Source organism: Heptranchias perlo, chromosome 10 (assembly GCF_035084215.1).
Source record: "Heptranchias perlo isolate sHepPer1 chromosome 10, sHepPer1.hap1, whole genome shotgun sequence".
NCBI classification, from domain to species: Eukaryota; Metazoa; Chordata; class Chondrichthyes; order Hexanchiformes; family Hexanchidae; genus Heptranchias; species Heptranchias perlo.
Window position 1 is genome coordinate 82,760,654 of NC_090334.1, and position 25,709 is coordinate 82,786,362.

The 25,709-nt window shown below is 46.3% G+C and overlaps 1 protein-coding gene across 2 annotated transcripts in view; it reads right to left on the minus strand.

Moving 5' to 3' along the window:
- The window catches only part of brf1b (BRF1 RNA polymerase III transcription initiation factor subunit b), a 366,821-nt gene that overhangs the window by 66,298 nt on the left and 274,814 nt on the right, over window positions 1-25,709 (minus strand). For both annotated transcript variants that reach the window (XM_067992099.1, XM_067992100.1), the window contains 4 exons: window positions 16,308-16,369; window positions 13,736-13,817; window positions 11,694-11,749; window positions 10,131-10,402 (listed from right to left, as the gene is read on the minus strand). In XM_067992099.1, the coding sequence (XP_067848200.1) occupies window positions 10,131-10,402; window positions 11,694-11,749; window positions 13,736-13,817; window positions 16,308-16,369 (472 nt within the window). The remainder of the gene's footprint in view (window positions 1-10,130; window positions 10,403-11,693; window positions 11,750-13,735; window positions 13,818-16,307; window positions 16,370-25,709) is intronic.

A 25,709-nucleotide genomic window follows, 5' to 3' on the forward strand; every position in this document is an offset into this window, starting at 1 on the left:
CACCACCTTCTCAAGGGCAATTAGGGATGGGCAATAAATGCTGGCCTTGCCAGTGATGCCCACATCCCACGAACGAATAAAACAAAGTGGCCATTTTGAGTGCATGCCTGTGCACCGAGCAGCTCAGACCAATCCTGTCCTCGCTCAAAATCAGAAACAGGAGTTCTTTCTCTTAAATTCATTCTGGGGATCTGTGCGTCACTGGCAAGGCCGGCATTTATTGCCCATCCGTAGTTGCCCTTGAGAAGGTGGTGGTGAGCCTTCTTCTTGAACCGCTGCAGTCCGTGTGTGAAGGTTCTCCCACAGTGCTGTTAGGTATTGAGTTCCAGGATTTTGACACAGTGACGATGAAGGAACGGCCGATATATGTCCAAGTCGGGACAGTGCGTGACTCTGAGGGGGACGTGCAGGTGGTGTTGTTCCCATTCACCTGCTGCCCTTGTCCTTCTAGGTGGTGGAGATCGCGGGTTTGGGAGGTGCTGTCGAAGAAGCCTTGGCAAGTTACTGCAGTGCATCGTATAGATGGGACGCACTGCAGCAGTAGACGTTAGAATTGGCTTGTGTCCCTGAGTGAATAATCCAGCTGATTATTCACCCAAGGACACAGAAGCCAATTTTAGTGGCTCTAATGTCACAACAATTAGAATTAGAAAACTCAGCACAGACCAGGGAGCAAACCTGGGTCCTCCAATCTGCATCACTCAGTTCCACAACACACAGTGCACAAGAATATTTGCATTGAAACAGCGCATTATCACATCTCTCAGATATGCCTCAATCAAATTTACTTTCAATGATTTACCTTTGAAGAATAAAGAATGAACCTGTATTTCTATAGCGCCTCTCTCGTCCTCACAATAACCCAAAGCGCCTTACAGCCAATTTTGAAGTGTAGTCACTGTTGTAATGTAGGAAATGCAGCAGCCAATCTGCACACAGCAATGAGATAAATAACCAATTAAACTGTTTCTTAGTGGTGTTGGTTGAGGGATAAATTGGCCAGGACACTGGTGAGAACTCCCCTGCTCTTCTTCGAATAGTACCGTGGGATCTTTTACATCTACCTGGGAGGGCAGACAGTCCTTGGTTTAATGTCTCATCTGAAAGACGGCACCTCCGACAGTGCAGCATTCCCTCAGTAGGTCCCTTGCTTTTTGTGGTATATATTAATGATTTAGACTTAAATGTAGGGGGCATGATTAAGAAGTTTGCAGATGATACAAAAATTGGTCGTATAGTTGATAGTGAGGAGGAAAGCTGTAGACTGTAGGAAGACATCAATGGATTGGTCAGGTGGGCAGGAAAGTGGCAAATGGAATTCAGTCCGGAGAAGTGTGAGGTAATGCATTTGGGGAGAGCAAACAAGGCAAAGGGGTACTCAATAAATGGGAGGATACTGAGAGGTGTAGAGAAAGTGAGGGACCTTGGAGTGCATGTCCACAGATCCCTGAAGGTAGTAGGACAGGTGGTTAAGAAGGCATATGGGATACTTTCCTTTATTTGCTGAGGCAAAGAATATAAAAGCAGGGATGTTATGGTGGAACTGTATAAAACACTACTTTTGGCCACAGCTTGAGTACTGCGTACAGTTCTGGTCACCACATTACAGGAAAGATGCGATTGTACTAGAGAGGGTACAGAGGAGATTTACGAGGATGTTGCCAGGACTGGAGAATTATAGCTATGAGGAGAGATTGGATCGGCTGGGGTTGTTTTCTTTGGAACAGAGAAGGCTGAGGGGTGATTTAATTGAGGTGTACAAAATTATGAGGGGCCTAGATAGAGTGTATAGGAAGGACTATTTCCCTTAGCAGAGAGGTCAATAACCAGAGGGCATAGATTTAAAGTAATTGGTAGAAGGATTAGAGGGGAGGTGAGGAAATATTTTTTCACCCAGAGGAGTTAGGGGTCTGGAACTCACTGACTGAAAGTGTGGTAAAGGTAGAACCCCTCATCACATTTAAAAAGTACTTGGATATGCAACTTGAAATTCTATTACCTGGAAGGCTACGGACCAAGTGCTGGAAAGTGGGATTAGGCTGGGTAGCTCTTTTGCGACCGGCACAGACGCGATGGGCTGAATGGCCTCCTCCTGTGCTGTAAATTTTTGCTATGTTTCAGTACTGCACCGAAGTGTTAACCTGGATTACGTGCTCATGTCCTGGAGTGGGGCTTGAACCGACGACCTTCTGACTCAAGAGACGAGGGTGCTACTGCTGAGCCGGGGCTGACACCTTCAATAATAATACTTCAACAAAATAATAATATCAAGTGAAATTTCAACTGAACTCATGTTCCACTCTGGTTCAGATGGCGGCAGAGACTGTGGTACTGCTGCATGGGAGAGTTGCAAAGTAACTGCTTCTGCCAACATTTCAAGGTGCCTAACGACCCCAAAATACTCTGTCCAATTGTCCCACAGCAATGCCATGATTTACAGTGGTGATTCGTCTTGACGTTCTAAAAGGAGCTTGCCTGGGCAAAATGTCCAACTTCGTTTACTGTGCCAAGATGCCTCAGTATTTTACATACTTTTGCACACTAGAAACCAACATCAGAGAAGTCATTAGCATAGACGGAGATAAGGTCTAAACAAATTAGCATCTCAATAAAAAGACAAGCTCATCCGAATGAAGCTTAGGCGCCAGTGAGGAAAAGGTAAGGAAAACTGGCCATGTACGACCCCAGAATATTAATGCCTCTCCATTTTTGGTTTGAAGAATCAGAATTTATTTTTTTTACTCCGAGTGAAAGCTACAGAACAACAACTTAAATTAAATCCACTTTTTAAAAAAAAATTATGCTTATTTTGAGGAAAAACAAGCAGCATTGTTAGTCTCCTGCCCCCAACTTTGCCCTGAATGTACAGACTCTTGCTGGATAAAGTTCCGCAGGAGTCATCAGCCCTCAGACACCACATCCAAAAGGCCATTTTTATGCTCAAGTGCCGGCAGGCTATTTGATTGTAGCAGCATCACATCGGAGATCGACCTTGTTCTCATCCAACATCCACACACACGAGTGCATTTTGTATAACAGTTTACATTTCTGTAAGAGCGCCTCAGGTACAGTGAGATGGCTCAGATTGCTTTACAGGGTGGCATATAAAGGAAGGAGACACTGAACAGGAGGGTGAAAGAGAAATAGAGAGATTGGAAGGAGGCAGAAGCACGGTGGAACAGAAGGGTCTTTGGGAGGCTTTTGAAAGTTGGGAAGGAGATGATGAGATGCAGATGCTGAGGAAGGGAATTCCTGAGGATGGGAGCTATGAACAGGGAGTAAATGAATAATAATGAGCAGGAAAACTGGATGATTTTCTCTTTCCTTCTCCTTAGTCCAGGCTGACGCCAATTGCTGATATATAGAAGGTTTAAGGGGTGATTTGATTGAGGTTTTTATGATTTTGAAAGGAACTGTTAGGGAAGATGGAGAGAAACTTTATCCGCTGGTGGGGAAGTCTAGGATAATGGGACATAACCTTAAAATCAGAGCCTGGCCATACAGGAGAGAAGTTAGGAAACACTTCTTCACGCAAAGGGTGGCAGAAGTGTGGCGCTCTCTCCCGTAAAAAGCAGGAAATGCCAGCTCAATTAATCATTTTCAATCTGAGATCGATGGATTTTTGCTAGCCAAGGATATTGAAGGATGTGGAACCAAGGCGGGTGGATGGAGTTAGGATACAGATCAGCCATGATCTGATTGAATGGAGGAACAGGCTCGAGGGGCTGAATGGCCTCCTCCTGTTCCTATGATATCTGCTAACTCAGCCCTGACTGGGGATGATATCCGGGATATTGTTGGTCTGTATGGCTCAGAACTGGACCAGGTCACCGAGTCTTTTTCAAGAACTGACCTTCAAATCTGGTACAGCTTTTAAAGCTTTCAAATCCAATGCTGTCTCATCGCTAAAATGTTGACATTTAATTTTTTTCCACTTACTTGTGAATTTTTTAAAAATCCATTGATATTTAATTGTCTAATTCAGCTCTAAATAGAATTTTTAGAAAGAGGTCAACAATATAATGACATTAAGCAATGAGACTATTAGGTCTGCAAGAACAGATGTTGGAACTATGTGGAAGTTATGACATGAAAACAGGCCATTCAGCTCAACCAGTCTGCGTTGGTGTTTATCCCCAATGCTCTCCCTGTTAACATATCCCTTTATCTCCCTTTCCTTCAACTGGCCAATTAGGATCTGCAGTGGGCCACTGAAGGTTATATGGCACACTTCGCCATATGGGCCATACAGACCATAAGGTTCCAGGTTTGTGCTGAGTTAGCTGACAGCGGGGGATAGGAGTAGGGGCACTACAATATGCCTCAGTCTGAGGGCGGGTTTGGGGGAACGAATCAGCCAAAGTTCCTGCTCCTAATCGCTGTCCAGGGAGCCCTGCTGTAATGTGTGGAATCAGGTGAGGGTGCAGCTGTAAAGCCCCCATGACTGATAAGCCTGTCGACACTCGCTCACATTTGAAGAGTGGCCAGTTGGGTGAGGTTCGGGGGGGCGGCTCAGCTCCTCTGGAACTGTAACCCAGCAAGGAGTCAGCGCCTTCAGGAGAGGACTGGCAGAATAAAGCAAGCCCGTCTGAAGGAGCACACTGGGATCTTCGCATAGCCAGAAGCAAATTAGGCCAGAAATATCCTTTGATACTAGCTAACCTAATTCTGAATATCCAAGAGATTTACCTGCTTCTGGAGTACCTATGGCAACCAATTTATTTATAGAGAACTAATCATAGGGCAATACATGCTGCACTTCGTCTCCGACAGAAACAGGAAACAAAAGCAATCGACCAGAATAACAAAATATTTTTTAAAAATCTATTTCAGTCTGCACTGCATCTCTCCGTCTATAATCACTGAGGGTTTTTTTTAAGTCTTCCTTCCTAATGGAGGAATTATAGATCTTCCTATTTGTGTATATTAGGGTTAAGATGGATATACTGTAGAACTGGGTCACCATCATTTCAATTAATCCATTTCAGACATGTGGCGCCACACAGATGTGGGCTTACCTTGCGTCTGTGCTGGGATCCCGTGTACAAAGGAAGTCACAGACGTGTGTTTTTTTAAAATCTTTTTCTTCTTTCCTTTCTTGAAGGTGCTGACAGACGGGGTATGGCCAGCCGCATGGTGCTCCAGCGGGACAGCCTTCCTGTGTGAGCAGGATCGGTGGGTGCTGGCAGGCTATCTGACCATGGAAGGCATCATGGTATGTGGAGAGCTTCGTGGTACAGACACACGCGCACATTCACGTTAACTTTACAGCAGGGGTTACTGGATAGAAATCTGGAGTGGGAACCCGAGCTGAATTTCCCCTGTCCCTGTTGAGCCAACTGTAGTTCCCCAACTGCTACCTTGCCTGAGATTACATACATAGAGCCTACAGCACAGAAACAGGCCATTCGGCCCAACTGGTCTGTGCTGGTATTTATGCTCCTCATGAGCCGAAATAAGCTAACTTAGCACAGACCGAGGACAAAACCTTTGTGGCTCAATACGTTTACTCACTAATCCTTTGGGGCAGTCACTTCATTAATAGGTTTATAATATATCAGAGGAGGCAAAGGCACGTTGTAGTGTTGTAATGTGGGTTAATGCCCACAATCCCTCCCAGGTGCTTCCAAAACAAACAGGGCAAATAAAGGGGGAAAAATAATCAAAGGAAGAATCAGGCTGGGCCTCTCTTGGATGGTTCCTAGTGGGCAGCTTCAAGAAACAGTGACATGGGATCAGGTCAGGCACGAAGGGTATGTGGAAATCCAGAAAGAGGAGGGTGCTTCTAGGGTAGGGGGAGTGAGGGGGTGGGGGTGGGGGGGGAAAGAAAATTAGCCAAAGTTCCCACTCATAAACACTATGTAGTGACGTCTGCTGAAAGTACATGGGTGCCCGTCAGGTGAGGACAGTATTGGTCTCTGCTGCAATGCCCTCCACAGTTGAAGAGCCTGCCAACACTCGTCAACTAAACTTACACACGATGAATGGCCAGGGGTTGGCTGCCAGAGCCCATGGAACTGTACCCCAGCGGGGGTCTGTGCCTTCGGGAGAGGAGGAGGAGGAGAACAAAAAATGAAACTCCAGAGTAGTTCACAGCGAGGTCCAGCTGCAGCCTAACAGCCTTCGAAAAAGCAGAGTAATTGCAGTACAGTACGAACACACAAACCAGCGGGATGCATTAAATATTCATGGAAGCCCTCGCGCTAATGGCTGGCATTCAGTCATCTGTCGTTTAACTCTGATCGGAATAAGCAGCTGAGAGAGAAGCACAGCCCTGATCTGAGACAGGAGTTTGGGGCAGGAGGGGGTGGGGGGGGGGAGAAAGAGGAAAGAATCAGGTTCCGTACTAATATTAACATTAACAGATATCAGATCTGGACTGCAACCTCCAACACTCTTATTTTCTTATTTTTAGCACAGTTTGCAAGGACTGGTTGACCTAATTTGTCTCTGATGAGGACTAGCTGACTGCACACCTCTTCTGCTTTTCTGCTGATGGTTTTGTAAGACTATTATTACTAAGCTATTTCTGGGCCACACAGACCCTGTGCCAAATGAAGGTGAGGTCATTCCCAAAGTCAAGGATGAGCAGATTAAGCGGTTGGCATCCACCTCAGGATGATCTGTGATAGGTGTTTTTCTATCTCAAAAGCCAGTCAGATCATAGAATCATAGAATGGTTACAGCACGGAAGGAGGCCATTCGGCCCATCGAGTCCATGCCGGCTCTATGCAAAAGCAATCCAGCTAGTCCCACTCTCCCGCCCTTTCCCCGTAGCCCTGCAAATACTGCACCTGTACCAGATTCATCCACTTTGCAGCCTAAGCGCTGGGTGCAAGAGCTATAATAAACACCATGATAGACGACCCCTCTCTAATCGCCTCCTAAAGCTGCACCGTGAACCGCGTTGTACCGTCCACGGTACAGGGAAGGGATTCGGCTCAGGGTACACTGCCAGGATATGATGGCACTTGCCCAAATCAGTGATGTGTGATCCCGGCCCAGGGGTGTGTCTGCTTTACTTTTTAAATAAACGCAGCACAATGTGCAAATGCACAGGCCAGCCAGCACTTGTATGTGTGTGTGTGTGTGTGTGTGTGTGTGTGTGTGTGTGGTGAGTGGTGAGTGAGTGTGTGAGAGAGAGAGAGAGAGAGAGAGAGAGAGAATGAATGAGGACAAGAGTGAAAGAGAGAAGAAAGAGAAAGAGGAGACACAGAAGAGAGGGAGATACAGAGACAGAGAAAGGGAGAAGAGACAGACAGAGGAGAGAGACAAAGTGGTGAGAGACAGACAGGAATGAAAAGAGAGAGGTAGAGAGGGGGAAAAGGGAGAGACAGGGTAGAGAGAGATAGAAAGACAGAGGAAGGAGAGACAGAGAGAGAGAGGAGAGAGAAAAAGAGGGATACATGCATACATTAAAAAAATGCTGACGCTCACTGTTTAGGCTCACATGTGAAGAAGTTCCGAAGAGGGGACAAAACGGAAAAAATATTCATATTTATACAACACTTTCCAAACTGAGAGACGGAACAAAGGCGCTTGCATTTATATATCCTCAGGACATCCCAAAATGCTTCGCAGCTAACAAATTATTTTTGAAGTACTGCTCTTATGAAGGCAAACCTGGAAGCCACAAACAGCAATGAGATGAAGGACCAGTTTTGACAAAGGGTCCACACCCAAAACGTTAACTCCCCTGTTCTCTCTCCGCAGATGCTGCCTGGCCTCCTGACTGTTTCCAGCATTTTCTGTTTCATGAATGACCAGACAATCTGTTATTGGTGGTGTTGGTTGAGGGATAAAATGTTGGCCAGACCACCCGGTAGAAATCCCTGCCCTTTTCAAATATGGGGTGGGATCCTTTACATCCACCTGGACGGCGCCTCAGTACAAGATCTTATCTGAAAGACGGCACCTCCGACAGTGCAGCACTCCCGCAATACTGCACTGGGAGTGTCAGCCTGGATTAAGTCCCTGGAGTGGAACATTGAAACCACGACCTTCTGACTCAGAGGCGAGAGTGCTACCCACTGAGCCATGGCTGACACAAATGTTTTGCTCAACTTACTACTTGAAGCGCAGAAATCTCAGCACTAGATATTGAAACATTTACAAATAATCATCGGCAATAACATCCTTTTGTTTTGACTGTGAAGAGCGACTTTAGGCAGGAAACCAGGAAATGTTTCTTTAAACAGAGGTGATCAACAGGGGGAGGGAACACTCGGCTCATTTAGGAAACAGCCAGATACTGTAATGGAAAGACAGCGGGGCTGGTATTCAGAAAGGATGAGATTAGATGAGCCGTAGGATCCAACCCTTCAGCTTGCGACGATCAGTTTAAATGGACTGCTGATGACACTGATGTCAGGGGTACTGATTTGAGAAGTTACAGAGAGCGAGGATACGGAGTTATCATTAGCAAAGTTAGTCATGAACCGAGGAATGATTCAGCATTAATCATGTATCTTTCCAAATTACATGCATGGAATGTCACCATCACACTGTTTAAATACATCTTTTTAAATCAAAGCAAAGGGATGTTGACATTAAACACAAGTACTTGGAGCTCCCCAGACATCTTAATGGCTAAATGCATCACCTGGTGTGGTACCGAACAAACAGATCATAAGGTACGGTGTGTGATAAAGTTAGCTGGTCTCAGCTGGCACAGCAGTTGAGGCTACAACAACACAACTTGCATTCATATAGCACCTTTAACGTAGTAAAACATCCCAAGGCGCTTCACAGGAGCGATTATCTGACAAAATTTGACACCGAACCACATAAAGAGATATTAGGACAGGTGACCAAAAGCTTGATCAAAGAGGTAGGTTTTAAGGAGCATCTTAAAGGAGGAGAGAGAGGCGGAGTGGTTTAGGGAGGGAATTCCAGAGCTTAGGGCCTAGGCAGCTGAAGGCACGGCCGCCAATGGTGAGGCGATGAAAATGGGGGACGCGCAGAAGGCCAGAATTGGAGGAGCGCAGAGATCTCGGAGAGTTATAGGGCTGGAGGAGGTTACAGAGATAGGGAGGGGGCGAAGTCATGGAGGGATTTGAAGGATGACAATTTTAAAATCGAGGCATTGTTGGACCAGGATATAACTGGCCTCAGCTCCCCTGGACTGGGGAATGGAAAGAAAGTCAGTCAGGATTACTGCTCCTGAACTCTTTCTAGTGACCTCTGGAATGTGTGAACATCAGTCAAGAATAGGATTATGATGTGGAGATGCCGGTGATGGACTGGGGTTGACAATTGTAAACAATTTTACAACACCAAGTTATAGTCCAGCAATTTTATTTTAAATTCACAAGCTTTCGGAGGCTTCCTCCTTCGTCAGGTAAATGGACTATAACTTGGTGTTGTAAAATTGTTTACAAGAATAGGATTAGTTTGCTGAACCTCACTGTCTAGACATATGTATAAGACTTGGGCACTTGGGTGAGGCACTGGAGAGTTCTGGCATTTGTGTACCCTAGCACATGCCAGTGCCTTTGGGAAAAAGTGGAAGAAAGCTACTGGGAGGGTCAAGGCTCACGGTGCAAGACAGCATCAAGGTTGAGAAGAGTGGGAGAGAAGATGAGGTAAATCAGGAACTGGTGATCAGATGGTGCCAACCTTGGGTTTTAAAGACCTGTAGCTTGTATACAGAAAGGGAAGATCGTGTGATAAAGGTGTTTCAAGATCTTGGAAAAAAACGAATGAGAGTGGCGTGCCCATTTCAACACAGTGAGGAAGCAGGAAGGAGCAGCAGGGTGTAGGACAATGTATTCCAGTTTATAATAAAGAACAGATTTAAACTTTGAACCCCGAGGACAAAGCCTCAAAGCTTAAATTACTTTTGTGATTTAAATAGATACAACTGACAATGATCCATTCTATGTAATCTATTTACTCTCTACTCTAACCACTAACATCCAGATCCTAAGCTGTACCTCCCCCAAACCCATTCTCTTTCCAAGTTCAGTGGAGGTAGAAGAATAATTCTCCAAAGATGCTTTTGCATCACATTTACACTGAACCGCTGAGCACCCCTGGCTTCAGAGGCAGTGCCACAACAGAAGAGAGACGATTTAAATGTGGATTAAATGCAAACGCCTGCACTGCTCTGCGTGAGCTGGTAACTGTACCTCTTGCCCAGATTGCTGACGGGTGCAGCTAAGCTCCGGGAGTTTGCCGCTGTCCTTCGCTGGGAGGGGCCTTTCTTGGCACTGTTGTTGCCGCCGCGATTAGTGCTGTCGCTCTCCTCCCTGGTCGGTGTGCTGCTCCCTTTGCTGTTCAGATCCCTCAGCACGTCGTAGTTTATCTTGCTCGAGATCTTTTTCTGTTCCAGCATCTTTTCTATGGCCTCCCCTGCCGTGCTGGCTCGGATTGGCTCACGTTTCTTGGATGATTTTCTGGGCTTTGAAAGAAATGGAGAATTGTTTACAGTAAGTTCCCTGCTCCAAGTTACCAAAATGGTAAAGGTTTGTCATCCAGACAATGAAAGGAAGGAAAAGGTATAAAATCCTGGATCGATCCTTCAGTATTCTTTCCAAATTTGCGTTTCATCTCCAGCTTGTTTTTTTTTACATTTGAGAAACAGGAAAAACACCAGGAACACCACCAAGGTTGGAAACAAAAAACGATCAGGAAGCAGCAACTGAGCGACACCAAGTTTGGGTTTTCACAGCCTGAACATTGTAGGAAAGAGGAGGACGGTGTGTGTTACCGAGTTCTGTGTTTGGAGGTTCTGAGCAAGAACGATGCAAGAGTAGGAGCCTGCAATGGATCTTGATTTCAACAGTGAAAATGAAGGGAGAAGAAAGCGTGCAAAGGACAGGGCAACCGGAACTTAGGAGGAACAAGAGAGCAAAGTTCAGGGGAGCACTGACCATAGTAATGATGACAAAATAAAGGTGGTGATAGAAAGAGAGAAGCATCAACTGTCCGGGAAATCAGGCACTGCTGGCTTTTTCTGAACAGAAAAGGACGGGCAAATGGCCTTTCTCATCTCTATCTGTCTTGTGATTGATAATTGGACAGACAGATATTGTTTGGGGGGGGGGGGGTGGGGGGGGGGGAAAAAGAGCGAGAGACAGAGTGAGAGTGAGAGACAGAGAGAGTGTGAGAGAGATAGAGACCGAGAAAGCGAGAGGGACCGAGAGAGAGACAGAGACAGCGAGAGAGAGAGAGAGAGAGAGACAGAGAAAGAGAGACAAGCAGAAAGAGAGACAAGCAGAAAGAGAGACAAGCAGAAAGAGAGACAAGCAGAAAGAGAGACAAGCAGAGAGAGAGAGAGAGAGACAAGCAGAGAGAGAGAGAGAGAGAGACAAGCAGAGAGAGAGAGAGAGACAAGCAGAGAGAGAGAGAGAGAGAGAGAGAGAGAGAAGCAGCGAGGGAGGGAGACAGGCAGAGAGAGAGAGAGAGAGACAGGCAGAGAGAGAGAGACAGGCAGAGAAAGAGAGAGAGACAGACACACATGTTAGAAGAGCTTGCCCAGTTCTCAAGGGACTGTTCGACTGATAATATCACAAGTATTATCTGTCAACAAATGACATTCAGTGGAACAGCCTGTAGGACACGGGGAAGGAAGGAATCAATCAGTAAAATTTAAAGGTGGAGCAGCTAAATTTAAAGATACAAATATCAGCAATTCCAAAGAACCCCAGTTTGGGGGCTTCAATTAGTAAAGTCACTCCAGTAAATATTACCTTCTGCTCTTTAAAAATCCCAAGCTCCTTCTCTTTAGCGATTCGTTCCTCCTTTGCTGCAAGGAAAATAAAAACTCCATTACAGTGTGAACATTGTGCTAAAGGAGTGAGTTCCCCAATATCACAGAATTACATAGAATGTACAGCACAGAAACAGGCCATTCGGCCCAACTGGTCTATGCTCCACACGAGCATCCTCCCACCCTACTTCATCTAACCCTGAATGAGTAATGATTATGAAGTTATCATTACAACTTCACCAAGGTAAAAATCATGGTTGCTAACTGATCAATCACAGAGCAGTATGTATTATCATAGAATCTTACTGCACTGGAGAAGGCCATTTGGTCCATCGTGCCTGTGCCGAATTATTATAATCAATTAAGTGGGCCATATTATCTTTCATCCAGGAGGCCACACAGAAAGACAGACAGTCAGACAGAAAGGAAGACCGACCGACCTGCATTTATATAGCGCACCCCCTTCCCCCCGCAACCGCAGGACGTCCCAAAGCGCCCAACAGCCAATTAAATAACCCCGAAGTGCAGCCACCGGTGCAACTGTTTAGTCAGTAGATGAAGCACCTGGGGTAGTACGGATCAGATGGTCCCAAGTTCCATCTCTAGTCCCATGGTGAGTTGGCTGATCTTGGCTGGCACAGCAGCAGGGACACTACACTTGCACTCAGTAATTCTGGGCCGGGGAGGGGCAGTCAGGGTTCCGTTCATCACCATGCATTGGCCTGTGCTGGAAAGTGTACATGAGCATCGGGTGACGGGCTCAGCTCTGATGCTTGCTATAGTCAAATAGGCTACTCAACAAATGACGAATAGCCACTTAAACCAGAGCTGCCAGCCCGTGGGGACGCTTTCTCTTAGTTTTGTGCGACTGTCGTTTCGTGACGAAGAAGAAAACTTGCATTTATATGGCGCCTTTCACAACCTCAGGATGTCCCAACGCGCTTTACAGTCAATTAAGTACTTTTTGAAGTGCAGTCCCTGTTGTAATGTAGGGAAACGCGGCAGCCAATTTGCGCACAGCAAGATCCCACAAACAGCAATGTGATAATGACCAGATAATCTCTTTTTTTTAAAGCGATTTTGATTGAGGGATAAATATTGGCCAGGACACCAGGGAGAACTCCCCAGCTCTTCTTCGAAATAGTGGCCATGGGATCTTTTACGCCCAACCGAGAGGGCAGACACGGCCTCAGTTTAACGTCTCATCCGAAGGACGGCACATCCGACAGTGCAGCGCTCCCTCAGTACTGGCACTGCAGCGTCAACCTGGATTTTGTGTTCAAGTCTCTGGAGTAGGACTTGAATCGAAAGTGCTACAACTGAGCCATGGCTGACACCTTAGATGATCAGGTCCCCAACTGAATATTAAGAGACAAAAACCCTGGAATCGTTTAACGGTCGGATGAGGGTAGGATGGGCTTCCTGTTTTTTCCTATGGATGAGCTAAATGACCTCCCTCATACATATCTTATCTTGTGATCTCTTGACTAAGTATAACTGTTCCCTGTGGGATGAGTCCTGTGCAGCTGCCAGATCCCTAGCACCAACACGCAGCTCATTAGTTATTCCATAGTGTGACTGTTCAGATGTCATCCAGCCAAAAAAAAAATCAACAAAATCACAACACACTGCAGCTGACACAACTATACAAAACCAACGGCGGAGACACAAAAGGAAATGTTTAAAATGCGAAACAGAAAACACTAGGGACAAGCAGCCTGTCAACATCTGGAAACATTCTGGGTGAAGGTTCTGATGGAGGGTCTCCACCCAAAGTGTTCACTGGCCTGTTCTCATTACAGATGTTGACCGACCTCTGGTACATGTCTGGGATTTTCCGTTTTTATTTCAGAAACGGAGCATTTGGAATCACACTTGGGTCCAAGCTCCTTTTAACCTGAAAGATTACGGATTTGATGGGAAACAGGAATGTGATGCAGATCTCCCTGCTCTACCCTAATCCTTAGAAAGGTACATTCCCCGCCCCTTCTGTTCTTTCTCACCCTCCTCGGGACCACTCACCCTTTTGTTCTTTCAGGTAGTCTGCATTTTCCCTCAGCCACAGTTCAGTTTTCATTTCCACCTCTTTCTCATTCAGTAGATACTGCACAAAAACACAACACATGATCAGGACTGAAGGTTATTCTCACAACTACCTACTTGATGAGTGCAGCTCCAAAAACACTCAAGAAGCTCGACACCATACAGGGCAAAGCAGCCCGCTTGATTAGCACCCCATCCACCACCCTAAACATTCACTCCCTCCACCACTGGCACACCACGGCTACAGTGTGTACTATCTACAAGATGCACTGCAGCAACTCACCAAGGCTTCTTCGACAGCACCTCCCAAACACGCAACCTCTACCACCTAGAAGGACAAGGGCAGTAGGCGCATGGGAACACCACCACCTGCACGTTCCCCTCCAAGTCACACACCATCCTGACTCACTGTCGTTCCTTTGTCGTCGCTGGGTCAAAATCCTGGAACTCCCTTCCTAACAGCATTGTGGGAGAACCTTCACCACACGGACTGCAGCAGTTCAAGAAGGCGGCTCACCACCACCTTCTCAAGGGGCAATTAGGGATGGGCAATAAATGTTGGCCTTGCCAGCGAAGCCCACATCCCATAAATGAACTTAAAAAAACCTTCAAATGGCTAATATGAAAGAGCCTCGTTACACTACTTTCTGAAGGATAAATGAAGACATGATGCCAACAGACATTTGGTGTGACTTTGTGCCAAAGTCCCATTAAACTACTACTACAACTACAACAACTTGTATTTATAAAGCACCTTTAACGTAGTAAGGTGACCCAGGAGCGATTATCAAACAAAATCTGACACCAAGCCGCATAAAGAGATATTAGGACAGGTGACCAAAAGCTTGGTGTAAGAGGTAGGTTTGAAGGAGCATCTTAAAGGAGGAGAGAGAGGTAGAGAGGTTTAGGGAGGGAATTCCAGAGCTTAGGGCTTAGACAGCTGAAGGCACGGCCACCAATGGTGGAGCGATTAAAATCGGGGATGTGCAAGAGGCCAGAATTGGAGGAGCGCAGAGATCTTGAACGGTTGTAGGGCTGGAGGAGGTTACAGAGATAGGGAGAGGGGCAAGGCCATGAGGGATTTGAAAACAAGGATGAGAATTTTAAAATCGAGGTATTGCCGGACCAGGAGCTAAAGTAGGTCAGCAAGCACAGGGGTGATGGGTGAACGGGACTTGGTGCGAGTAAGGATACGGGCAGCAGAGTAGCAGGCAGGTGACCTGCTTGCAGGCCTGACAATTCCGAATCGTAACTAGCTGTTAGGAGGAGCAAAAATCGTGGGTGGTGCAAAGACTCCCCTTCTGCCTTTTCTATCTGGACTTTTGCTCACCCCGACTTCCATCTCACAAAGTAGGGAGTCACAATAGCAAAGCCCCACCGTAGCACTGTGCCATGTCTCTGGCTCCACCACAAACCATACCATCAAAATCCAAAACTTCTGAATGATGCTGTAAGATTGTAAACCAAGAGAATGAATCATACTCCTACCCAGTGTCAGTACCAAGCATTCCCAGGGCAGGTACGGTACAGGTTAGATAGAGAGTAAAGTTCCTTCTACACTGTCCCATCAAACACTCCCAGGGCAGGTACAGCATGGGTTAGATACAGAGTAAAGCTCCCTCTACACTGTCCCATCAAACACTCCCAGGACAGGTACAGCACGGGTTAGGTACAGAGTAAAGCTCCCTCTACACTGTCCCATCAAACACTCCCAGGGCAGGTACAGCACGGGTTAGATACAGAGTAAAGCTCCCTCTACACTGTCCCATCAAACACTCCCAGGGCAGGTACAGCACAGGTTAGATACAGAGTAAAGCTCCCTCTACATTGTCCCATCAAACACTCCCAGGGCAGGTACAGCACAGGTTAGATACAGAGTAAAGCTCCCTCTGCACTGTCCCATCAAACACTCCCAGGGCAGGTACAGCACAGGTTAGATACAGAGTAAAGCTCCCTCTGCACTGTACCAGCCAAAAACTTCAATATCAAATTCGGAAAAACACCTGTGACTGGCTTAATGCAAAATTTCCTTTTCCCACAACAGGCATGAGAGGGTGACCGAGCGTGAGACGGAGAGCGGCCGCGAGCACGCGAGACGGAGAGAGCTCGTGAGAGTGAGCGTGAGATGGGGAGAGTGCGTGAGACGGAGAGAGAACGTGAGAGTGGGCGTGAGACGGAGAGTGGGCGTGAGACGGAGAGCGGGCGTGCGACGGAGAGCGGGCGTGAGACGGAGAGCAAGTAAGGATTTACACCTCATCTGTCCAGGCTGGACTAGAACCCAGGTCCCATTCTGATCCCACAACACTTTTTCATCTTGATATATTATTTTGAATGAGTAACAATAAACTATTGTATAAAGTTACTTTTCCCAAATGAGTGCCGACAAAAAGAAAAGAGAAACCATCAACTGTGATTACAGTGCTGAAACCAGATTCTCTGACCTAGCTGGTGCAGATGGCAAGAGAACTGCTTTTGTGTTACCCTTTCTTTTGTACAGGAGGTGATCTACAATCTCGTATTTCCAGGCACAATGATTGCAGAATGTGCTTACCCTATCGATTTCACTGTCATCGATGCCATTCAGGTCCAGTTCACCTTTCTGAGGATCAGCCCCTGCAAGGAGATAGAATAAAAATCCATTTTCAGTTCATGTACTGAAGGTCTAAAGATAGCCAGTGTGTGCTCTGCTAGTTGGTCTCATTCAACAACAAAATGCATTTATATAGCACCTTTTAACATAATAAAATGTCCTAAGGCGCTTCACAGGAGCGTTATCAGACAAAAGTTGACACATTGTCAAACAAGGAGATATTAGGACAGGTGACCAAAAGAGGTCAAAGAGGCAGGTTTTAAGGAGTGTCTTAAAGGAGGAGAGAGAGGTAGAGAGGGTTAGGGAGGGAATTCCAGAGCTTAGGTCCTAGGCAGCTGAAGGCATGGCCGCCAATGGTGGAGCGAAAGAAATTGGGGATGCCTAAGAGGCCAGAATTGGAGGAGCGCAGAGATCTCAGAGGGTTGTAGGGCTGGGGGAGGTTACAGAAATAGGGTGGGGCGAGGCTATGAGGGTGGCAGGGCGCCATGTGATTTCACGGGCACTGGCTGCGTTCTGGTGTTTCACCTGGTTGGACATCTTCGAGTGGGTCCCTCAACAGCTGAGTGTGGGCCGGCCCACTCACAGTGGGTTTTCAAGGTCAAGCCAGCTCTGTCCTCACGCCTCGTTCACACACAAACTTTCTAAACAGGGCCAGCGGTTAGTGTCCAGGAGCAGGATCCCTGGCTGATTTCTCCAAGGGGAACACCTGTTATCCCCATTGCCATCCCTGCTGAGATGGGCTAACTCGGTGGAGACCAGGGAACTACCAGTCTGTCAGGCTCGATATCGCGCTGTGCAACGCACTCATCAATTGAGATCCGAGGGGAACTGTGCAACAATTTCAACGGGATGGCTCAATCGCGAGACTGTAGCCAACAGACAGTAAAGGAACTGGAATACGATCCCCTCCAACATCCTGTTTATCCCTCAAATTCCAAAGGCTAAAGTAACAAAAATATCTACACTCTCCCCACCATTGGAATAAACCAACAACTTTCCTTTTTTTTAAAAACTGGCTTTATTTTTTGGGAGGGCAAATGAGGGAAATTTCGTACAGTGCAGAGTGAAAGTTTCAACATCTAAATGCCTCCTATTGATGTTGACACTGCTTCAGTGAATGGGCCGATGATTAATTCTCAGCAGGTGTAGTGATCCTGATTTTCTCTTTGGGCCCATGCTCCGGGGGACAGCAGTGAAATATCACAGTAATTGAACACAGCTTTAACCCAGCTGCAGGTACAACAGGACCATACCTTGTTTTGAAATCGAAGCTGTACACCGTGAATGGATTAGACTCTTGAGTTTTTGAAGAGAGCCAGCTTTTTAAACGGCCCCATTATGTTGCGCATTAATCCTGCCAGAAGGGGCCTTCCTCAAAAGAAAGCCACAGTCAGCATTTCCATACACACAAGAGCGAGATCAGAGTGCACTTCAAAAACTGGTGCAAGAAATTTATTTCAATTATAAAAAATAGAGTAACAGATACAAAAGAGTGAGTTACTGGATGGAATCTAATCGAGAGGTTCAGGTGTTTATTTTCCCATACCCAATTTCAAAGATGACACGAAACTCGGATATGTAGTAAACAATGAGGAGGAAAGTAACAGACTTCAGGAGGACATAGACAGACTGGTGAAATGGGCAGACACATGGCAGATGAAATTTAACAAAGAGAAGTGTGAAGTGATTCATTTTGATAGGAAGAATGAGGAGAGGCAATATAAACTAAATGGTAAATTTTAAAGGGGGTGCAGGAACAGAGACACCTGGGGGTGCACATATACAAATCTTTCAAGGTGGCAGGACAGGTTGAGAAGGCTGGTAAAAAAAGCATATGGCACCCTGGGCTTTATAATTAGAGGCATAGAGTACAAAAGCAAGGAAGTTATGCTAAACCTTTATAAAACACTGGTTAGGCCTCAGCTAGTGTATTGTGGCCAATTCTGGGCACCACACCTTAGGTAGGATGTCAAGGTCTTAGAGAGGGTGCAGAAGAGATTTACTAGAATGGTACCAGGGATGAGGGACTTCAGTTATGTGGAGAGGCTAGAGAAACTAGGGTTGTTCTCCTTGAAGCAGTGAAGGCTAAGGGGAGATTTGATAGAGGTGTTCAAAATCATGAAGGGTTTTGATAGAGTAAATAAGGAGAAACTGTTTCCAGTGGCAGAGGCATCAGTAACCAGAGGACACAGATTTAAGATGATCGGCAAAAGAGCCAGAGGCGACATGAGGAAACAAAATTTATGCAGCGAGTTGTTATGATCTGGAACGCTCTGCCTGAAAGGGTGGTGGACGCAGATTCAATAATAATTTTCAAAAGGGAATTGGATTGGGGAGCATGGGAGTGGGACTAATTGGATTGCTCTTTCAAGGAGCTGGCACGGGCATGACGGGCCGAATGGCCTCCTTCTGTGCTGTATCATTCTATGATTCTATACAGAATAACAGATAACTGGAAGTGAGTTACAGGCTGGAACCTAATCGAGGGGTTCGGGTGGTTTATATATGGAATATCAGATACCCGGGATTAAGTTACAGGCTGGAATCTAATCGTGGGGTTCGGGTGGTTTATGTACAGAATAACAGATACCCAGGATTAAGTTACAGGCTGGAATCTAATCGTGGGGTTCGGGTGGTTTATGTATAGAATAACAGATACCCGGGATTAAGTTACAGGCTGGAATCTAATCGTGGGGTTCGGGTGGTTTATGTATAGAATAACAGATACCCGGGATTAAGTTACAGGCTGGAATCTAATCGAGGGGTTCGGGGGGTTTATGTATAGAATAACAGATACCCGGGATTAAGTTACAGGTTGGAATCTAATCGAGGGGTTCGGATGTTTTTTTTTCTCCATATCCTTTCGTATTCTTCCTTTTCAAAAACTTCTTCCAATTTCCTTTTAAATCAAGAGAGACTTGTAGTAAAGCACACCATGGCTAAGGGACAGAAAAGAGAGTAGTGGTGAACAGCTGTTTTTCATACTTACTTATACAGAGTTGATCCCCAGGGGTCGGTATTAGGACCTCTGCTTTTTTTGATATATATTAATGACCTGGACTTGGGTGTACAGGGTATAATTTCAAAGTTTGCAGATGACACGCAACTCAGAAATGCAGTAAATAATGTGGAGGATAGTAACAGACTTCAGGAGGATATAGACAGACTGGTGAAATGGGCAGACACATGGCAGATGAAATTTAATGCAGAGAAGTGTGAAGTGATTCATACTGCAGAAAGCCTAGAGGAGTACAGAAAGTACAGGGATGACATAAAAAAGGAAATAAGGAAAGCAAAGAGAGGGCATGAAAAAATATTAGCTGGTAAGATTAAAGAAAAACCAAAGATGTTTTATCAGTACATTAAGAACAAGAGGAGAGCTAAGGAAAAGGTGGGACCTATCAGGGATGATAAGGGTAACTTGTGTGTAGAAGCAGAGGATGTGGGTAGGGTTTTAAATGAATATTTTGTCTCCGTATTCACAAAGGAAAGGGATGATCCGGACATAGTAGTTAAAGAGGAGAGGTGTGAAATATTGGATAAGGTAAACATAACGAGAGAGGAAGTACTGGAGGGACTGGAATCCTTGGAAGTTGATAAGTCACCAGGGCCGGATGGATTGTTTCCTAGGCTATTGAAGGAAGACAGGGAGGAAATAGCGGATGCTCTGAGGATCATTTTCCAATCCTCACTAGATACAGAGGAGGTACCGGAGGACTGGAAGACTGCAAACGTCGTACCGTTGTTTAAAAAGGGTACGAGGGAAAGGCTGAACAATTATAGGCCGGTCAGTCTTACCTCGGTGGTGGGCAAACTATTAAAATCAATACTGAGAGATGGAATAAACTGTCACTTGGAAAGGCATGGTTTAATCAGGGATAGTCAGCATGAATTTGTTCAGGGAAGGTCATGCCTTACAAATCTGATTGAATCTTTGAGGAAGTGACAAGGAGGATTGTGAGGGTAGTGCAGTGGATGTTGTCTACATGGATTTTAGTAAGGCATTTGACAAGGTCCCACATGGCAGACTGGTCAGAAAGGTAAAAGCCCATGGGATACAGGGAATTGTGGCAAATTGGATCCAAAATTGGCTCAGTAACAGGAAACGAAGGATAAAAGTCGATGGATGTCTTTGCGAATGGAAATCTGTTTCCAGTCGTGTGCCACAGGGCTCAGACGACACAAAAACTGGCCGTATAGTTGATAGTGAAGAGGATAGCTGTAGACTCCAAGAAGATATCAATGGGTTGGTGCAGTGGGCGGAAAAGTGGCAAATGGAGTTCAACCTGGAGAAGTGTGAGGTAATGCACTTAGGGAGGGCAAACAGTAAAAGGGAAAACACAATAAATGGGAATATATTGAGGGGGTAGGGGAAGTGAGAGACCTTGGAGTGCATGTGCACAGGTCCCTGAAGGTGGCAATATCGGTAGATAAAGTTGTGAAGAAGGCATACGGAATGCTCTCCGTTATTAGCCGAGGTATAGAATACAAAAGCAGGGATGTAATGATGGAATTGTATAAAACGATGGTAAGGCCACAGCTGGAGTATTGTGCGCAGTTCTGGTCACCACATTACAGGAAGGACGTAATTGCTCTGGAGAGAGTGCAAAGAAGATTTACAAGAATGTTGCCAGGGCTTGAAAATTGCAGCTACGAGGAGAGATTGGATAGGCTGGGGTTGATTTCCTTGGAGCAGAGGAGGCTGAGGGGAGACTTGATTGAGGTGTACAAAATTATGAGAGGCCTAGATAGAGTAGACAGGAAGTACCTGTTTCCCCTAGCGGAGAGTTCAAGAACTAGAGAACATAGATTTAAACTGATTGGCGGAAGGATTAGAGGGGACACAAGGAAAAACTTTTTTACCCAAAGGATGGAATTTGCTGCCGAATTGGTGGTAGAGGCAAGGACCCTCAATTCTTTTAAAAAGTACCTGGACCTGCACCTAAAGTGCTGTAAGCTGCAGGGCTCCGGACCAGGTGCTGGAAGTTGGGATTAGAATGGGCACCTGGTTGTTCTTCGAGCCGGCGCAGACACGATGGGCCGAATGGCCCCCTTCTGTGCTGTATCTTTTCTATGGTTCTCTGGTTTGATAGGAAGAAAGAGGAGAGGTAATATAAACTAAATGGTACAATTTTAAATGTGGTGCAGGAACAGTGAGACCTGGGGGTACACAGACACAAATCTCTGAAGGTGGCAGGACAGGTTGAGAAGGCTGGTAAAAAGGCATCCTTAGCTTTATAAATAGAGGCATAGAGTACAAAAGCAAGAAAGTTATGCTAAACCTTTATAAAACACTGGTTAGGCCTCTGCTGGAGTATTGTGGCCAATTCTGGGCACCACACTTTAGGAAGAATGTCATGGTCTTAGAGAGGGTACAGAGGAGATTTACTGGAATGGTGCGAGGGATGAGGGACTTCAGTTATGTGGATAGACCTGAGAAACTAGGGTTGTTCTCCTTGGAGCAGAGAAGGGTAAGGGGAGATTTGATAGAGGTGTTCAAAATCATAAAGGGTTTTGATAGAGTAAATAAAGAGAAACTGTTTCCAGTGGCAAAGGGGTCGGTAACCAGATTTATGGTAACTTGCAAAAGAGCTGGAGGTGAGATGAGGAAAAAAAATTTACGTTGTGATCTGGAATGCACGGCCTGAAAGGGCAGTGGAAGCAGATTCAATAGTAATTTTCAAAAGGGAACTGGATTGGGGAGCATGGGAGTGGGACTAATTGGATAGATCTTTCAAGGATTCAGCACGGGCATGATGGGTCGAATGGGTTCCTTCTGTGCTGGATGATTCTATATAGAATAACAAATACCCGGGAGTGAGTTACAGACTGGAATCTAATCGAGGGGTTCGGGGGGTTTATATATAGAATAACAGATACCCGGGGGTGAGTTACAGGCTGGAATCTAATCGAGGGGTTCGGGTTCCGCCTTAGCGAGAGGAGCAGTGATGAAAAACTTAGGCAAATTTTTTTACACCGTGAGTTGTTATGATCTGGAATGCGCTGCCTGAAAGGGCGGTGGAAGCAGATTCAATAATAAATTTCAAAAGGGAATTGGATAAATACTTGAAGGGGAAAAATTTGCAGGGCCACGGGGGAAGAGCAGGGGAGTGGGACTAATTGGATAGCTCTTTCAAAGAACCGGCAAAGGTACAATGGGCCGAATGGCCTCCTTCTCAGTTTATTCCATCTCTCAGTATTGATTCTAATAGTTTGCCCACCACTGAGGTAAGACTGACCGGCCTATAATTGTTCAGCCTTTCCCTCGTACCCTTTTTAAACAATGGTACTACGTTTGCAGTCCTCCAGTATCTCCCCTGTATCTAGTGAGGATTGGAAAATGATCCTCAGAGCATCCGCTATTTCCTCCCTGTCTTCCTTCAATAGCCTAGGAAACAATCCATCCGGCCCTGGTGACTTATCAACTTCCAAGGATTCCAGTCCCTCTATTACTTCCTCTCTCGTTATGTTTACCTTATCCAATATTTCACACCTCTCCTCTTTAACTACTATGTCCGGATCATCCCTTTCCTTTGTGAATACGGAGACAAAATATTCATTTAAAACCCTACCCACATCCTCTGCTTCTACACACAAGTTACCCTTATCATCCCTGATAGGTCCCACCTCTTCCTTAGCTCTCCTCTTGTTCTTAATGTACTGATAAAACATCTTTGGTTTTTCTTTAATCTTACCAGCTAATATTTTTTCATGCCCTCTCTTTGCTTTCCTTATTTCCTTTTTTATGTCATCCCTGTACTTTCTGTACTCCTCTAGGCTTTCTGCAGTATGAATCACTTCACACTTCTCTGCATTAAACTTCATCTGCCATGTGTCTGCCCATTTCACCAGTCTGTCTCTGTCCTCCTGAAGTCTGATTCTATGGTATGATTTTAACCTGGCGTGCCTGGTGAGAAGGGGCAAGCCAAGGGTTAAATTGGAGCTCGAGCACTACACGCGGCGTTCCCGATGAGTTTGCACCGACTGCCATTTTAACTCCCAGGTTTTTTGGCAACGTCAAGGCCACCTGATGCACGCAGGCGGGGGCCTCGTCGATATTTAAATGTCAGGGTGCAATGACGTAATACGGACCCCGACATGTTTTTTGCTGCCAATCGCAGCAGTGACAGAGTCATCATTACCGCCAGAAGAGGGCCAGGTAAGTGAGAAACATTGGGCCTCCCCCATCCCCAGACCCCCTTCTCAACAACCCACCTTACACTGGGGAATCATTCTCTTGGGCATGCATGGGAGTCTCCTGCTGCCCAAAATCCCGCCCACCAGTCCCCTCACCATTCCCACCGGACTGAGGCGGGTGTCAACGTTTGATTATTTTAAATGAGGACCTGGAGTTAAAATGGTCCGAGCCTCCCCCCAGCACATCGTGGGCTTTTCCCACCCCCATTGATCCCACCCCCCCCCCCCCCCCCCCCCGCCAGCCATACTCCTGCCCAGAGTTAAAATCGGGGCACTTGCTTCAAAAATATAGGCATTTTACATACCCCCACCTCGTGAAGTTACACAGAATCACATGGAACTTTACAGCACAGAAACAGGCCAGTCGGCCCAAATGGTCTATGCCGGTGTTTATGCTCCACACAAGCCTCCTCCCTCCTTTCTTCATCTTACCCTAACAGCATATCCTTCTATTCCTTTCCCCCTCATGTACTTATCTAGCTTCCCCTTAAATGCATCTGTGCTATTTGCCTCAACTACTCCTTATGGTAGCAAGTTCCACATTCTCTCCACTCTCTGGGTAAAGAAGTTTCTCCTGAATTCTCTGTTAGATTTATTAGTGACTATCTTATATTTATGGACCCTAGGTCTGGTCGCCCCCACAATTGGAAACATCTTCTCCGCATCCACCCTATCAAACCCTTTCATAATTTTAAAGACCTCTATCAGGTCACCCCTCAGCCTTCTCTTTTCTAGAGAAAAAAGCCCCAGTCTTTCCTGATGGGTATATCCTCTCAGTTCTGGTGTCATCCTTGTGAATCTTTTTTGTACCTTCTCCAGTGCCTCTATATCCTTTTTGTAATATGGAGACCAGAACTGAGCACTGAACTCTAAGTTATAATTATATTGTAAGTTATGGGAGTTACTTAACGAATCCACCAGTCACACAGGTCACAAACACCAGCATGGACCAGAACAGTTTATGTAGAGATGCAGGGAATGAGAAAATAAAAGCGAGGAAGATTAACTGCAGCCCTACAGCACAATCGAATGCCATTATCAAGTGGCCCCACGCTGGTTCCCTTTCCTCTCCCTAGATGTAGCTTACTCGACACTGAACATCTATTAAAGACTCCCCCGAGTATTACATCAGGACAGCAGGCTCGACTGCCCAGCAGACACTAACTGCTGCTAATAGCCCGCTGAAGGGAACGCAAGTTCTAAAAGTCTTTTCTTTTTAAGAAAAACACATAACAAAAAATGTTAAACTAACATAAAAGATAGAATCCTGTTCAGTGGGAACAAGAAGCTTTAGTGAATAGTTCAAAATGGGGGGGGGGAACGGAGGTCGATCCCGGTACGGTTGGGGGGGGGGGGGGGGGGGGGGGGGGGGGGGGGGGGAACGGAGGTCGATCCGGTGTCGGGGGGGGGGGGACACACGGACGGGGGTCGATCCCGGTACGGGGGACGGTGGGGGGGGGGGGGACGTCGATCCCGGTACCGGGTGGGGGGGGGACGGAGGTCGATCCCGGTACGGGGCGGGGGGGGACGGAGGTCGATCCCGGTACGGGGGGCGGGGGGGGGTGACGGAGGTCGATCCCGGTACGGGGGGGACAGAGTGCCTCCTTTATACTGTGATTTCTGGGGCTCGCAGTGCACTGGAATCCACCCTATTTTCACAGAGTGGTGGATTTTGCACAGAAACATATGCAGCTGTTTAAAACTTGTGACTGTGACTTGCCCCCAATGTTGATGGGGGGGGGGGGGGGGCGGGCAGAGGGTCTGCACTGGCTGCTGATGCAAAAACTGTGGACAAGAAAAGTAATTTGGCAGGTGCTGCCCCAATGGCTATGGGAGTTTATCCAGTGAGTAGCTGAATCACAGACGGGGAAAGACACCAGTTTGTTCCCCAGTCCGTGCCAAATTAGATTTCAGCCAGGGTAGCAGATAGAGTGTTATTACTGGGCTGAGCACCGCTGAGTTGGAGAGGGAAGAGAGGAAATCAGCTCGGGCTCCTGTTACGGATCACTAGCCAATGACTCCTGGATGTGTGTAGATGAGGTGAGGGCAAGGTAAGGTTCAACTGCGATGTCCAGATGGTCAAGTAGCCACTCGACACTCACAAGTAATGGCCACTTGAGTGAGGTACAGTCGCACAATCATCACCCCTGTGCTCGATGAGCTACA